Source organism: Apostichopus japonicus, chromosome 16 (assembly GCF_037975245.1).
Source record: "Apostichopus japonicus isolate 1M-3 chromosome 16, ASM3797524v1, whole genome shotgun sequence".
Lineage (NCBI taxonomy): Eukaryota > Metazoa > Echinodermata > Holothuroidea > Aspidochirotida > Stichopodidae > Apostichopus > Apostichopus japonicus.
Genome location: NC_092576.1, coordinates 19,393,555 through 19,410,959, shown reverse-complemented (window position 1 = coordinate 19,410,959; position 17,405 = coordinate 19,393,555). Strand labels below are relative to the sequence as shown.

The window sequence follows — 17,405 nt, the reverse complement described above, 5'->3', positions numbered from 1 at the left end:
ATCAATGGAACATCACTATATACATCCGCATCTTAACTAACAATCAACGGAATCATCACTATATACATCCGCACCATTACTAGCAATCAAAGGAAACATCACAATATACATCCGCACCTTTACTAACAATCAAAGGAAACTTTATGATATAAACTTTTGTTCTTCCCTTCAGGATCCGTTGGATTAATTGTTGGTGTTACAATTGGAACGATCTCTCTGGCAATAATTGCTCTTCTTGCAGTTTACGGGTGAGTCACTAAAAACGTTGCCATGGTTAGATGTTACGCTATAATTTCAAAATCAAATAAAACTGTTAGCAAACTGCTTATCCACTAGAGAGCCTGTGTAATAGAATGTGTAAAAGTAAGTTGGCCTGACGTTTCGATCCTAGCAGGATCTTCTTCAGAGGCTAAATGACAAGTACAGTAACAGAAGGGACAAAAACACGCACAGAAAACAGACAGGTTAATGAGCACGGTGAACTCAATGAGATAGATGAAAGGGGATTATAAGTAGACAATGGATGGTGAGAAGAAAGCAACAGGGAAAGAGGAGAGGTAGGAGATAAACAGCGGAGGGACAAAGAGAGGATTAAAGGAACAGGGTAGGGAATAAACTGGAGAGGGACAAAGACAGAAAGGTGTGGAGAAAAAAGGAGGGGAAGAGAGCTGTAGGAGGACGAGTGAAAGGGGAGGGAACAAGGGGAGAAGGAGTGGGGGACTTACTTTTACACGCTATAATTTCATTAATTTTAAAATTATGTTCTTTTTTTCCTCTCAAGAATATGGAAATATAGGAGATCTACATCCAAACCTAAAACTGTGGAACGACAAGCAGACGACTCAAAAGGTTAGTTTGTAGGTTTCTTGTAGGTTTTAATTAAATCTGTCTACATATAATGCCAAACAACGCTGCACTATACTGTTGGCCTTAAAGATTTACTATTTTATTTTATCAAGAGCCTATAGTACTATCAAAGCTGTTTATTTTCAGGAGACACTAGCACCATTCATATAGAAGAAGCACATATGTTGGTCTTGAAATCGCAGTCTTACATTTCCCGCATTAATGATTTCACTGTTCTGAACCCGTTATAGTCAATGTTTTTCTTAACTGCCGCCAGTTCACATAATGTTTACATTATTAATAAATTTAGATCAGTAAAACATTAACACAAAACCATCAATGTCTAATAAGATTTGATCCTTTCTTTTCAGTGAACTGCTATAATACCAAATAAAGGTTGCAGTCCACTTTTGTTCAATCATCATTTAGTACAAAGTATTCAATGAGTGTGTGTGTCACTTGCTGTGAAATGAGTTATGTCGTTGATTCGCAATGACCCATCTATAAGCCATCGTTGATATTAAAATAACTTTTGTTCCCATTGAGCAATTGCAATACGATTTTATTTTCTTAGACCAACTGCTAAAACAATGAGTGTGATTGTTCATACCACCTGCATAATTTGTTTAATATGTATTCAATAAAACTAATTTTCCATTCTTACAGAGGTTACAAACGAAGCCCCTTTTGCCTATGAAAATGTGAGCAAAGATAGTGGGCATACCAACGTGGTACGCTATGTTCCTTCTAAGAAACACGAGGAATGCATTCTGTCAGCCACAGGAAATGATGACACCACTGATGGATATGAAGTTCTATCTACTCGTAAAGATGGAGGAGCTCAAGCAAAACAAGAAAGCAACAAATGCGAAAACATGGAAGATGTCCAAGTGTACCAAAACAATGCTGATGATGAATTTTCTCTTAGGAAACCGATGGCAGTTTCCAGGTTTCCGTTGTTCATGAGAAGTTCTACTGCTCAAGAAATGATATCGGCTACCTTTAAGGTGATGATGAATACATAACGCAAAAATCATTCAAAAAAAAATAGAGGTGAAATTACTGTTATACAATTGTCGACAGGTTGGGCACATATTCAAACTTAATATGTTTTATTTTTAGGCCATCGATTACAAAATGTCTTGTGTCATCTTAGAGGGTAACATGTGAGTAAAGGAAAGCTACATAGGCATGATATCATGCAATCAAATTGAATCTTGAGTAACTTAAATGGTCGTTGATTTTCTATAGGATATTATTAAAATAGGTCGTCTATGAGAAAATAAACCTAAAAAAAATACATTACGAAAATAACAACCGCCCTGTCCATAAGGATCGGTTTGTTTAGCGTGGACTTGGCGAGACAGTATCGGTTACAAGATAATTGCCAGTATTTAGAAACAAACTATCACCATACGTTCATATCATAACAACATGGTGTCGTCTGTGGGTTAAATACTATACTGAATATGTAACTGTTGTCTTACAGGTTTTGCGAAAGGTTGAACATAAAGACATTATAGAATAATCAGCTATCCAGTACCGTTGTCACGAACCCAGTTTCGGCAATAGCTGCACAACATTAGCCATTGACTTAACCCTGCAAATACGAACTCATTTACTCAGCTAACTAAAGGATAAAAATATGCCCATTGTTGAAATGTCTTGCTCCTATATATATTCAAGAAGAAATGTCATTGAAAGAGCAAAACTGGACCACTATGTACATTGTGTAAACTGCATGAACACACAGCGATTATTTGAGAGATATAACAGCTGAATATTAATAGACTAATCGAAGATATGTATGTTCTCATCAAGCAGGAGAGGAAAAAAACACACACAAAATATGACAAAACAGATACAATTACCATTATCGGGTAGAAGCAAAATGCACTCGATACAAAGACTAATACGTGTATTCGTTTAACTGTTTTTACATATGTTGTTACCATCTGAGGAACACAAAAGGCCGTGCGGAAATTGACATTTATTATGGTATTGTCATTTTCCACAATAATCTTGTCATTTTATACAAGAGATAATAAATATCACATAAACTTAATATTTTATTTTCACTGGCTTTTATTTATGAGGCAACATTTATTGTTAAGTAATTACTGTAAAATATTGTTTTTGTGTTTATCTTCAGAGTTTGGAAAAAGTAAGTCCCAGCACAAATGTTAACTCGTTCTCTGGGGCATCTCCTGAAAACATGCACAAGAACAGATATGGAGATATTGTACCACGTGAGTACCTCGACGAGGAAGAACAAATTAATGAAAACTGCATGTTACAAGATAATAACCAAACACATGTATAAATATTCATTCAAATAACTTTAAACCCTTGCATACTTTTCCTATTCTTAACAGGGTGACATTTTTAGGCACACAGTATCAGTTTAAACTGTCAAACGTCTCATGAAAGGTTTAAATTGACAATGAATGTGACAACATGTATTCGTCGGACAGCTGATGAACTTAGGAATTAAGGTCAAAGTGTCAACAGTTGACAACAAACTTAGTAATGCGGAACAGTAAACATAGATAAAATAGCGAAAACTGGATCGTCAGACACAACTTAAATTGTTGAGAATAGCCTACCACTTCCCTATGTAGTCAATTTAATGTCATATTACAACTTCTCCTTACAGTGGACAACCATCGACCTTTGCTGAAATCCATGTGTCTCACTCAGGGAGGAAACGATTACATTAATGCCTCTGTCGTGAATGTAAGTATAAAAATAGTTAGGCATTCGGTGCTTCAAGTTGAAGCTAAAGCGAGAAACACATTTTGGCTAGTTCGGTAGTCAAACCAGTGAAATCAGGATAATATGTCCTGTACACTACCCACCTGAGCTATACGAGTATGATTGCCATCGCTATGTAGAAAATGCTTTGCTGGGATCGCAATCACGTGTATCCACTTGGATATATTTAAATAACATTGAATAGAGCACCTACTTCGGTTAAAAGCGGAACAATTCCTCTGGAATATGATTCTTTGGCGTCATTTTAAATAACTACAATAAGTAACAGAGTTAGGCGGTCGACCAACTTGAAGTTTTTGTTTCCTTTCTTCATGTTTGCCTTGAGATGTAAACTGGAATTATCAAAGCGCTATTATTATATTGTTAAAGATATTTTTGTGTGTATTTCTTTGTCTACAGATTCCTGGATTGAATCAGACTTTGATTATGACACAGGCACCTTTGCCGAATACTGTTGAAGACTTTTGGCGACTCGTGTTTGACTATCAATGTCAGACGATTATTATGTTGAATGAATCAGACTCTGGAAATCATGTAATTCATTCAATTAGGCCATTTCATACTATCCTTATAAGTTTTAATATTTCTCGCTTCGAACGTTTGTACAGAAAACTGATATTACTAGTATCTTTTGGTATTTTTTTTCCATTACGTTAATAACATAGGAAAAATCCTTTCGTTAGTTTACTCTACTTTCGAACACAAATAAAATATGTCACAATTGCTGTAGTCATACTGATATAAATATATGAAGGATTTTGATCTGCGTGACAAATCTGTATGATGAAATCTGTCAACAATATGATTTGAATTGTATCACAACACAGGATACTATAAAATATTGGCCAGATGTTAATGACATCGAGATCGGAACAATGACAATATCCACGTGCCTCATTGAGAAAAAACAGCTCTATACAATCCATCAGTGTCAGGTTGCCCACCGATCGTATCGGGTAAGACCGTAATATGCTTATAAATTGTTTGCATTTACCTACTTTATTATTCTTATTATTATTTGACATAGTAATAAGGCATTCAAAGCTAACATCAAATCGAAGGGAAACCTTGTGAAGAGCGAAACTGTTCCATGCTTTTTCGTTTTGCTTACAGGAATCTATCAAAGTTAATCGCTTTATTCTGAACAACTGGCCAAAGAGTGGTGATAGCCTAACACCCCTTATAAATTTCATCGCAGCTATAGGATTTGGAAATCGTGGTGCAACATTAATGCATTGCATGTAAGTTCTTAATCCGGCGATGAAAGTTGTAAAAACTTACACAAACATGGAAATCACACCATAATTGCTTCCGGAGAGAACAATTATAACAAAATAGACAATAATTGTTAACTTAAAATGACAAAGTAAAATAGCTAAACTGTTTGCAGCAGTTTATACTCAATGCAAGGAGTACGACTGTCTCAGCTTTCTCTAAGTTGATGATCCTAGCTACACAAAGTAGTTGTTTTACCTGATGTGTTGTTCTATTTGATCCTATCCCATCAGTAAATTTTGTCTCAGACCAACTGTGATTTCATATTGTAACATCTTCAATTTTTCCAGTATCAACTACTGTTCTCATTTCATTTTACCCCTTTAAAGTGTGATCGTTAAGGTGACGAAACGAGCAAGTTTAAACCGTCATTGTCTTGCTAATTAAATACAGATAGATCTGTTGGCATGACTCATTACCATTAACAGTGACCGATTCCATTGTTGACGGGTCATTCAATTATGTATGCTATGTGTGGTACATATAAACGTGTGTCGTTGATTCTCCCTATGTAGTTTAATGTGCTTATTAAAATAAAAGTTAAGTTTAACTTTTGTGTTTTGTGTGTGCAACTTATGTTTGTAACTTATGTGTTTTGCGTGGATTTGTTTTTGTAGAAATGGTGCATCCAGAAGTGGAATTTACGTGACTGTTTGTTCTGAGATTAACAGGATGAAGGAGCGACAAACGATACAAGTGTTTGACACTGTTAAAAATATCAAAGTGTGCAACCCCAATGCGATTATCACAAAGGTATATGTCGTAGACTGAAAACAACAATATTACGATAATACAGTAAATATGAGCTTGAGCTTTGCTGGTGCTAGTGTATAAAATAATAGCTAACTATCATCACCATGTAACCTCCCGCCTCTACCCAATCTGTAACCAAATATGAGAAGTTTTGCAAAAAAACAAAAACAAGAAACGCATGGCATTGTAGCGTTATATAGTATTTTACCCTTCAGCAGTCTATTCATTAATATTTACACAATAAACATACGCGCTGAAAATATTGAAAAGTTAGAAATTTCCAGAGATATATTTGGACAGAAATGACCAGTTCACAGTCTAAATAGTTGGGTATCCTTATTTACCAAAAACAAAATGGCTCATGTATTGGCCAATATTGTTAATAAATGCTATTTGTACTTTTTTAAGTCGGGCCCACATTGAACTCCGACGCCAGTTGAGATGCTAGAAGGCGAATGCAAATAACCAAGATAAGGACGTTACTTTAAAATAACAACATTGGTCAAAGTTAAAAGCCCAGATGTTTCTCGACTAGCTTCTGCCATCCATGTATAATAAAAAAAAATGGTTTAAGCATACTTTAATTTGAATATGTCTTAGAAAAGAAACATTTGAGTGTATTCTATTTTATTTTATAGCTAGTCTAGTTTCCAATATATTCACCTTCACAATATGTCTACTCTCTGGCATAGACATACACCAACGCACTGTGGTACATAACAATAAAACCACTGTCTTTATGTGTCAAGAATTATGTTTATGGTATACTTTGTTAAAAACTAATATTAAAAGTAATATTGATTTTATGCAGAGGGCATTGTTCAAATCAATTTTAAAAAGGACCATATTCATTAAACATTAAATTCGAGATTTCTTGGGAATATCCACTTTACTTATGCCACGTTTTTGCACTTACTGATACTAATTGGCTCCGACTTCGTTTTTCAAGACTTAGTGTGGACTTTGTGCTGAAAGTTATGTCAAACAATGATGTAATTAGAAAACAAACTCAGTTTTCATAGACAATTGATATGAACCATACAAAGTGTATTAATTGTACAATTGTCTTTACATTAAATGTAATTAAAGCATTGTACATCAGAAGAGGTAAAATTAACAAGATACTATTGATAAATACAACAACTGATAGCTACCAGTGATTGTAAGGCATACATTACACTGAAAATGTGCTTAGAAAATTAAGTTAAAATTTAATGACAGCCAATATGTCAAGGCTCCAATACACCGGCAAAAAATAATGTTCCCTGTTGTTATGGCATTACGCTTTCACGTAATTATATCCTTATTTTCTATACTTTTCACTCACATCTTCCAGTTTGATATTTCTGGTAAATTCATCTCTGGCCTTTACCAAACATTGGCAAACGTTTCCCAACAAACCCCATATATATATATATATATATATATATATATATATATATATATATATATATATATATATATATATATATAAATATATATATATATATATATATATATATATATATATATATATATATATATATACATGTAACATGTAACTGTATATATATATATAAACATATATTCTATATATATGTATATATATATATGTATATATATATATATACATATATATACATACATATATATATATATATATATATATATATATATATATATATATATATATATATATATATATATACAGTTACATGTTCCCCAACTAGTTTATGGTTGTTGGTTAAATGTTATTATATTAATTAACAAAACGTTGGGTAAACCTATTAGCCAACCGCAGTTGAGAAAGTATTATTTTTAAAACATTCTGCCCAACTTGTGAATCGTGCACGCAGTAACTGCTTTGCATCAATTCAAAGTTCGTAATTTCTTCTTTCCCCATTAAATCCACTGTTTCCGAGATCACTGTACTAAAGAATCAGTCATTGATAGTGACAGCTTTGTAGTTATCCCATTTGTTCTAATTTTGTTTAGCATTTCAAACGTTTCATTTTAATAAGACACCTGGTATTTCATCCAGAACATTCTGTCATAGTTTGAGCAACGTTTCCATTTTTTTCTTTTTCAGGAGGATTACATGGTGTGTCATGAACTTCTCAACTGCTACCTAACAGAAATGCAGGATTATGACGTGATTGTGTAATCTTAAGCTGATCAGGAACCCTCAAAACAGCATCTTTATTATTACAAGCCAATTATTTAAAGCCTAGGTCACGGAGAAACACTTCAGTAACAATCATTACTCTTGTTTTTACGTAAAAAAATATCACCATTGCGTGACATATATAATCAGTTTACCATTTTCTATGCATCGTTTAATCAAATTATCGGCATTATACTTAAACATGCCTGTACGTTGCATTTATTATATATGCTACTACAATACTGAAGATTGTCAAAAGCAAATGCTTGTTGAGTTAGTTGATGGCACCTAAATGACATTTTCATATGTTGTTATTGTTGAAAAGGAACTAAACGGCCATATAGCTTTGTAAACTAAATACAGGACATCCGGTCTCACTTCTCTTGGCAGCTACTTTCAATTTATCTTTATTTACAAAGTAAATACAGTTAAAGTATTTCCAACGTAACTCTCACCTTAACAACCAACTATGGCTTTGGGTAGATCTGCAGTGTGCCAACTAAGCCTTGTATTATATCGCAAGGACATGTAATGCGGTTTAACATATTTTCATTTAGTTTACCTTTTCATTTAATATCTGAAATATCTAACTAAATTCATTCTGTTTTCTGTACTAATATTGTGTGATTTCAGCAAAAATCTACGATTTTCAACACTTATATTACATTAATCCTAATTCTGTTAACATTTTTGTTTACACATATCTGCGCGTTTCATTATCTTGTAGTACTGAAAATACAGAAAGGAAAAGTACATACTAATTTACCTTGGTCGTCTTTCATGGTTGTATGGTTATTTTCGTTGTCTTTAACTTGGAAATCCGACGGAAAATGTTGTACATAACATTACATTCATGCGAAAGTAGCGGAGATTTTGGTCGTTTGACCACTAGAAACCTATATATAATTACCACATGTAACGATAACAGTCATAAGCTAAACAATGTACGAACCAATGGGCTCAGTACAGTCTCATCACTGATGTATTGATTATGTGATACATTACCTCTATAAATGTAATAAACATTAGTTTGCAACATACTAAGTAACGGAACAGTCAATTTCAAAACACTTTGCAAAATTTGATATGCTTGCATTTGAATGTGATTACGCTATTTGAAACAAGAAGATATTATAATGAGCATCAAGAAGCTGGATGCGGTATGATAAACTTCATACAACACTTTACTTTCTTTGATCGATACTGTGTACCAGGGTTATTTCACATGCCCAACTGGTTGTACATGAATGATGTATAACATATCGATATGAATTATTCAAGGGCTGTGTATTTATTTGATTATATATAACAAGATAGATTTGTAGTTTAATACAATATGACATCGCTCAACTTGTTATTGCTCCAAATAATGTAGAGATTCACCCCTTTTGTAATCTGTGTAGACTAGGGAAGCCAGGGATGATATTGTTAATTACAAGTAACAGCTGCGGACAATCAATTTGTCCCTTGTAGTTTTTGTTACTTGCTATTCAGTTCACTTACTTTTACGACAGTTATTTTTGTCAGACGACATTTCTGAATAGGACAATATGACTTACATATTCATTTCAATGTAAGTATTACTTAGAACTAGTTCAAGCACTTTCTACTTTATTGCTTACGTATGGAACACGATTAAGCTACTATAAATAAATTAACATTGTACCTTCTCAAGGGAACCAGTCTGTCCAAGGAATGTTCTATTGCTGATGACACGAAAATATATAATACGATCTGTGCGGGTCGATATGATATATAACTTTGCTAATAATAACATAAATTCGCGAATAATTACTGCAACATACGACAAAAGTAATCACTTGTCGTATTCACTGTCACTGTTGATTAAGCGAGTTATTTAATACTGTAAATAGCAGCAAAAAATTCTGAAAAATAACTTTTTATTGGAAGGGTATCGTCCAAATGAAATATAAAGGGATGGGAATCAACACACGCTTGAATACAACCAGGTTCAAATTGGGAACACGGTATCAGCTTTTCTTTGTATTAAACTAATTGATGATCTATAATGCATCTAGTTAGATCAAATTCTGTCAAATAGGAGAACCGCTCCATTGTTTACGATTGGTCAAATTTGGAAATATGGGAAATTGAGCATCCCTATATAGCACAATATTTAGAATCAACTAATTAGTCTACCATTTTTGCAGATGTCTCAATAGTATTCATTTGTGGACATTAACAACTGTTGCGAATTACAACAAATGTGAAACCACTGTGTACGGTAAGCATATTACATCTTAAGAATAACACCTGTATTCATCTCTAGTTGTCTGAAAGTGTCCCTTAAGTTTGCTTTACTCTTCACCTTCGTGTATCTTAATGTCGAGTTGATCTATGAAATGTTAACCCGATGTTTTATTTCCTAGAAAAGAGAAAGGTGCGATGTAAAATCTTGCAATCCGTGGTTAATGACAGTAATATATTAACAGATATCGGGAACTGAAACTTTGTTCCTATTGTTGCAGTGAAACACATGATATTCGTTAAACATTATTAGTACTACTAAACTTGAAGAAACAAGGGTAGAAGAACTGACATTCATGTAAATGTATCTGCATTTGCTCGAAATGTCCGTGTGATAAAAATGGATGATTGTGGAGTTCAATAAAACACAAATTTACTTAGACAATTTTGTAATACGTATTTGGTTATTTCTCTGAGTGGGGAGAAACGATATAGCTTTACTCTACCAACTTCGATTATATGTCCTTACAGCATACTCTACATATATATTTCGTACATATGTATACGCCACTGTCATTATATATGTTACAAAGTTAGCAGCTTAACTTAATTTCACAGAAATGAAAAGGACAATTGATCTACCTCCAGCTACCCCTCTAACATTCCCTACCGTTTTTCACCCTGACATATTTGGTTATAGGAATAACCGTTCGCATGACGTGGTACCTATTGTTAATGACATCTTGCAATATGATGTATGATTTTTGCAATATTTAACTATGATCTTGGTAGTCGCCATTGACTTTCAATGCAAATGCTCTTAATAGACAGTGAAATAAAACAATAAATAAAACAAACTGTCAGGTACTTGAAGAATTAATACTTCCTTCCACTAGCTATACATACATACATATATATATATATATATATATGTATATATATATATATATATATATATATATATATATATATATATATATCGATATATATCGATATATATATATATATATCTCGATATATATATATATATATATATATATATATATATATATATATATATATATATATATATATATATATATATATATATATATATATATATAGGCCTATATATAGGTTGGGTACCCGGTCACGGTGCCAATCCTAACTTTCGCTGTCACCTCTATATTCAGCTATACCCCCAGCATCAACGAATAATTTGCAAGGGCTCAACATATAACAACAGTGCAGATAAGGGACGGGCTAACGTGGTATAATCTTCTTTTTGGTACGTATAACTGCATCAGCACAGACTAAAAACTATACTGATGTCTCGCCCACTGCTACCATGAGTGTTTTGAATGAGTGGTACCCATATGGAAGGATGGAAGGCGTGAATAGCGACTGCGGCGACGATAATTTGTTTAGAAAGTCACCCGAGATAGAGCCTCGGCACGAAAACCATAGAAAATAATTTGATCCACTCCCGACCTTAATCCTCTTGCATCATGACGATGTTACGTCAATGTGTATCACGAGTCCCTTGGAAAGGAAATAGATACTGTAACGAAAATGTTATTTGTTTTTTTGGTTATTTAGTTATGTTTGTATTGTTTCCGAAATAAGCGGATGAATGGCTTGAGGAAACTCTTATGGCCTCTAAGGTGGCATACTCCTATTAGCGTCTATATCAATCCGCCCAAAGTGTTCTCCTTCAGGAAAAGTGCCAAAAAGCAGAAGGAGAACATCTTTTTTGACCTGTTATCAATCATAATCTAGTTTTTTTCTTTTGTGGCTTGCATGTTGAAGAGCATGAATGGAAGTAAATGTAGTGAGAAAATTGGGTCAATTGAGGCAATTTTAGACCCCTTTAAGGCCTCCCAGGAGCAGCGTAGGAAAATTGTTTACCACTGAGTGAAGAGGTTTGTTTGTAAGTGACGAAAACTTCCGGCTCGGATAGCAAAAAATCTACACGGTCATGATACGGAAAATGTATGGTGCCATGAAAGGCCAAGTTGTCAGCTATCCGGTGATGGTAGCGTTTAGCAAGTGAAAACTTCTATCTAGACTTAGAGACCACATTACTTTTGTGATTTAGTGTGTAAGTCAATGGGGCTTTTAATGGGCATATATGCTACCCTAAATCTGACCCTGTATCTTTCATGACGCACGCCAAGCTCGTAGTGTTGTGTTTTACATGTTCTTAAATAAGCCAAAAACGAAACTGCGTAATTTGCATAGATCCGTTGGCGAGGCTCTTCAGCCAATCGCTAGACAGCTGATTTCATCTCCCATTTTCCGGTGTATTTTTTAGCGTTAGAAAATTCCATGTGATAGTAGCATACATGCCTGAATTGATTTGAACTCACATGCGAAGGGACGAAGGCAGCAAGCGAAAGGATAGGATATCTGAATGTAAGTTGTGTAATTTAAGGCAATATAAAACGTATTTTGGCTGAGTTACTTGTAGAGATAAAGTTAAAGGAACTAGTTGCATTAAGTTTAGGACCCAAATATTTGTGTGTTTAAAGTCAACCTAGATCGTAGACTTGACAAGGGGCTATGCGTGTTAGGCTTGTTAGACATTAGATTAAAAATCAATCTAATTTTGTTTTGTAAGAGTATTTGCGACCTAGATAGCCTGTGCCCATTTGGCTCGAATGTCCACTATCGTAAAGAAACCAACTTAGGGAAAGAATATTGAAAGATAACATCAAAATTATAAACGTCAATATTTTCACTCAGTAATGCGAGGCCTTATTACCCACGAGTCATTGCTCTCGCGATAAATATTCTAACGAGTAATTCTACACAAGAGATATTTTCCTACAAGTTAATATACTTACGAGTCATTGTTCTCACAAGAGATATGTTCTAATGAATAATTCTACACACGAGACTCCTATTTACTAGAAAGTGATATTAGACTGCCTTCGCACGAGAGACTTGCTCGTAATTAAATGTACTCAATCCTCTCCCAATAAACTTTGCTTGCGAGATATCTTCTCGTGAGCATACGTACTCCTACGTCTTCACATAAGAGATCTTCCTGAGTGTTGATAATAGTTAAGGTTTCTTGTGAGACAGTCTACTCGCGAGAAACGTTCTTACGTACCAATTGTATGTGAACATTTTACTCAATTCAGTCAGTTATATGTACATCCCCAATGGTATGTTCGTCCTTACTCATGAACTATTACTTATCATTGTGTATGTTGTATTGGGTAGTAAAGATTAGATATAAGCTGAGTAAATAACACTGTGCATGGTAAACCCGCTCTTCAATTCTTCAATCGCAAACCATCATCTGAATTCATTTCAGCAATAAGTTATTTCGAGTAAAATAGGACACTCTCTCCATCTTTCGACCGACTGATTTTTTTTATCAGAATAAGTATGTATGTATATATGTATTTTAGATCCTCCTGCAAGCAGGAAATCGCGAAGACGCCATCCGTGGCTTATCAAAGCCGCAATCTGACCGAAGTCAGCATCTTAGATTCATTATTTAACGTCCATGATTAGGAATTGTCAACAGCTCTGTAACTGGACAACGTAAATTAATCTTGAAGTGAGTAGTATATTGCAAATAAGTAGACCAAGGTCAGCGTTACAATACTAAGACTTTATAACCTCCACCCCGCATCATTTACAGCTATGTATATCTGAAGAACGCTCACACCCGACGGGCTTTCGTCACGATCGATACCTCGCTAGATATAACTGTTCTCTCCTTTTGTGAGTAGTTCCCTCTCCTTTCTGGGTAATAAAACTTTTATTGACCCGAGTTCGTACATAATATTCAAGTTTAATCGCGTGTTTGTCAGTTCATGAGAAGACACATCCATTCTAACACGAATGTTTTTCCTATCAATGTGCTTGGCCGATGTAACATGCATTTTGTTATATATTCTATTTAATACATGTTAATATTCCTTTTAATCCACATATACATTATGCGGGTTATGTCTCACATATTTTAACATCCCTACATGGCATAATCTGGGGAGGGGTGTGTGGGCTGGGCGGGTGTGGGCGGGGCGGGCGTGAGACTATTGTTGTAGTGTTACGAGCAAGCCATCTCTTGCAATAGATAAATTCAGTTCATTTAGGATTTCAATGGGGAGGGAGGGGCATTACTACTTTGGGTAGGAGTTGAACTTTAAGAAAGGTCCAGAAACGAATCAAAGATTTTATAAGCCCGCGGCACCTGGTATCGTTGAAGCCAACTGACATATAGTGCTGTCTTCAGTGGGTTCCTCCCGCAGTAAAAAAAAAAAAAAAAAAAGAACAATTACATGTCCAATGGTGTATTCTGGGACATATTAACAATATACATTAAGTCTTTTTAATTAATTCTAAACGCTAGGTTGCGCTAATAAGTAATTTATGTGACGTTTAAAAGAAAGGACGTGGATGGGGTGGGTGAGGATGCGGTAAGGTATGTAAATATCCCAGAGATATTTTTCAGATAGTTACAACCACATTTTAAAAACGCAGATCAGATGTTAAACGTATAATTAAGTATATTTCAATATCAATTCTAGACGGTTTTAATGGACAATCTGAACAATCAGAACAATTTGATTGAAATTAAGAAAAGTACAATCTGAACCTTTTCGAAATATCTGAACCATCCGAAAACTCTGCACAATATGTACAATCTACAAAATGTGGTGTCTAGAGAAGCATTACAAATTATAAGTAACAGATTCAATAATGACAATCATCAATAAGCAAAAAAAAAACAAAAAAAAAAACACTTACACAAACTCAATAATCATGGAACAGAATTATCAATGCAAACATCTATAATCACAGTTAAAGAATACTCAAAATACTAACACCACAGTGATCTCCTCGTATTATATGACGTAAAAATAAAACTGTACTTTTCATAGACAATATTATTTTTAAATCACACTTCTATAATTCGTAACATCAAAGGAGGTTTAAAGAAAAACAACTTACATTACATTTTTGGCTATAATCCTACAACACAAGTATACGTCAACCGTCATCACCCGTTATCATTACTGTGAATTAATGAATTAGAATAAACCAGAAGCAAACATAATTAATGTTATTTAAACCAAAGATTGTGTTGTATTTTAACCGTAACACTTCCAGAACTACAAGATAAATTTCAAAATGTTGAACTGGGTCACTGGAAATAAAAAAGATTTAACATGAACATAGGCAACTAACAAGCTACTGACCAATGAAATTTGACATTTTCCATGAGAAAATTCGTAGGTAGCTCAACAACATCTGCAAAGTTAGGTACAAACTTGCGATAAAATCCACTCATACAAAGCACTTTAAGTAATTCCCGCTTGTTGGTTGGAATAGGAAGATTAAATATTGCTTTTATTTTGACAGACCGAGGTCTTACCTCACCTTATCCAACTACATGTCCTAAATATTTAACCTGGACTTGCCTTTTCTCTCATTTCCCTAAGTTGATAACCAACTTAGCTGACGAGAGCCTATCAAAACACTCTTTAATGTGGCTGACATGGTTATCCCACGGGCCACTGAATACCACCATATCATCGAAATATATATTAGTGGACCTTTACTGATCTCATTCATTAAACGTTTAAATATGGCTGGTTTATTCTTAAGCCAAATAGGTCAACCCCTTTAACAAATCACATTTTGTAACCAACTTGGTATTCCCTACCCTATTTATGTAATCTTCTATCCGTGGAATTGGGTATTAACCAACCTTACTAGCACTACTAACTTCCAATAATCGATGACTTTTTTCTTGTTCAACAAACAGTTTTTGGATGAATTACAAGTTTCCCTTACTGTGTGACCATATACAAGTTATAAGGGACTTAATCCTAATGACCCATTAGGTGCATCCCTAGTGGCAAACATGAGGAATGCAAACCCTTTATCCCAATCATCTGGGTACTCCAAGGAATATTTCTTTGATCATGCTCTTGAGAGTTTGGTAATATCTCTCCAGTGAACCCTGAGTTTGATGATGGTATGCTAAGGACACCAACTGACTATTAAACCCTGGTCTGACTGGAACTCTTTGGAGAGACCATACCTAGAAGAAAAACTGAATCAAAGCTGCAACCTCAACACTTGTAGTTATTTTCTTCAGTGGTATTGCCTCAGGAACTTGGTGGCAGTAACCATAATCGTCAACATCTACTTATACCCTGACTTAGTCCTAGACAAAGGCCCAGAACAGTCCATCACCCGACTGAATGGCTCATCCAACGCTGGTATTGGTGTCAAGGAAACCGGCTTAATTACTTGATTAAATGTTGACAGGTATGACATGTCCTACAGTACTCAACTACATCTCTGTGTAGTTTTGGCCAATACAAATGTTGCATAATCTTATCTTGAGTTGTGTTTACCCCCAAAATGACCACCAATGGGCAAATCATGTGCTATTCTAAGAATTTCGCTCTATAACTAGGAAACAAAGCTCTCTGACGAATAACCCTCCAACCTTCATCTGCAGGACAGTGAACTGGCATCTACTTTCTCATTAAAACTTCTGACTTTACATAAAAGCATTTAGGAACCCTTCGGCTTCTGCTTCAGTCTAAGCTGTTTGCATAATATATATATATATATATATATATATATATATATATATATATATATATATATATATATATATATATATATATATATATACATATATATATATATATATACATATATATATATATATATATATATATATATATATATATATATATATATATATATATATATATATATATATATATATATATATATATATATATATATATATATATATATATATATATATATATATATAAGGTTTGGATCTGACTCTTGCTCTTTAACCAAGGATTTATTTGTAAACATACATTAGAACCCACTTTATCCACACCTGAGTCGAGGTCACTAAAGAATGCCTCGGCCAAACTGACTCCTTCGTTGGAGTCAATACCCTGGTTCTCTGCATTCTATGCAGCAGCCTCCGAGACTTATACCTTGTAACAACACATGCCGGAACAATACCAGGAAATTCTTCCTGTAACAAATCCTTGTATGTGCATACAACCGGCTTACTTGCCAGTAACATAGGGCACGGCCCAAACATTATCACCTGCAAGGTCATAAAACAAAAGTATATCTACCCCCTACAGGTAAATAGGTGCAACTGCCATAGGAACCACATCCTTTACCAACTCTGTGGTCAACGTACATTATACAAAGGTACTGGCACATCTCAGACCCTAAGTAAAATTCTCTTATCTGCTGATCTGGTGGTTGACGCTGAAAGTATCCCTTCCAGTAACAAAATGAGATGCACCCGTATCTCTAAGAACCATAATTGGCCTAAATCCTCCTTCTTCTGAGACCAAAGACACTGTCTTTTAGACATAAAGCTCCTGTAACCCTGTTTCTTGTGACTTGT

The 17,405-nt window shown here is 34.4% G+C and overlaps 2 protein-coding genes across 4 annotated transcripts in view; both read left to right on the top strand.

Moving 5' to 3' along the window:
• Positions 1–160: 160 nt before the first annotated feature.
• On the top strand, positions 161–8,523 carry LOC139982750 (receptor-type tyrosine-protein phosphatase alpha-like). The gene is made up of 10 exons (XM_071995831.1): positions 161–248; positions 782–849; positions 1,513–1,853; positions 2,999–3,095; positions 3,503–3,582; positions 4,021–4,155; positions 4,449–4,577; positions 4,735–4,862; positions 5,514–5,649; positions 7,718–8,523. Exons 3-10 carry the CDS (start codon positions 1,722–1,724, stop codon positions 7,790–7,792), a joined length of 912 nt encoding a protein of 303 aa, XP_071851932.1. The 5' UTR covers positions 161–248; positions 782–849; positions 1,513–1,721; the 3' UTR covers positions 7,793–8,523.
• Positions 8,524–12,307: 3,784 nt separating this feature from the next.
• The window catches only part of LOC139982743 (angiopoietin-1 receptor-like), a 172,542-nt gene continuing 167,444 nt past the window's right edge, over positions 12,308–17,405 (top strand). For all 3 annotated transcript variants that reach the window (XM_071995823.1, XM_071995821.1, XM_071995822.1), the window contains exon 1: positions 12,308–12,394. In XM_071995823.1, coding sequence (XP_071851924.1) covers positions 12,393–12,394 — 2 coding nt within the window. In that variant the 5' untranslated portion in view covers positions 12,308–12,392. The remainder of the gene's footprint in view (positions 12,395–17,405) is intronic.

What these genes read in the sequence shown, in the direction of transcription:
- LOC139982750 (XM_071995831.1), top strand. Translation starts at nt 1,722, where the DNA reads ATGGAAGATGTCCAAGTGTACCAAAACAATGCTGATGATGAATTTTCT. An exon ending in TTGCCCACCGATCGTATCGG is followed by an intron (nt 4,578 to 4,734) that starts GTAAGACCGTAA and finishes TTTTGCTTACAG; the next exon opens with GAATCTATCAAAGTTAATCG. An exon ending in GCAACATTAATGCATTGCAT is followed by an intron (nt 4,863 to 5,513) that starts GTAAGTTCTTAA and finishes TTGTTTTTGTAG; the next exon opens with AAATGGTGCATCCAGAAGTG.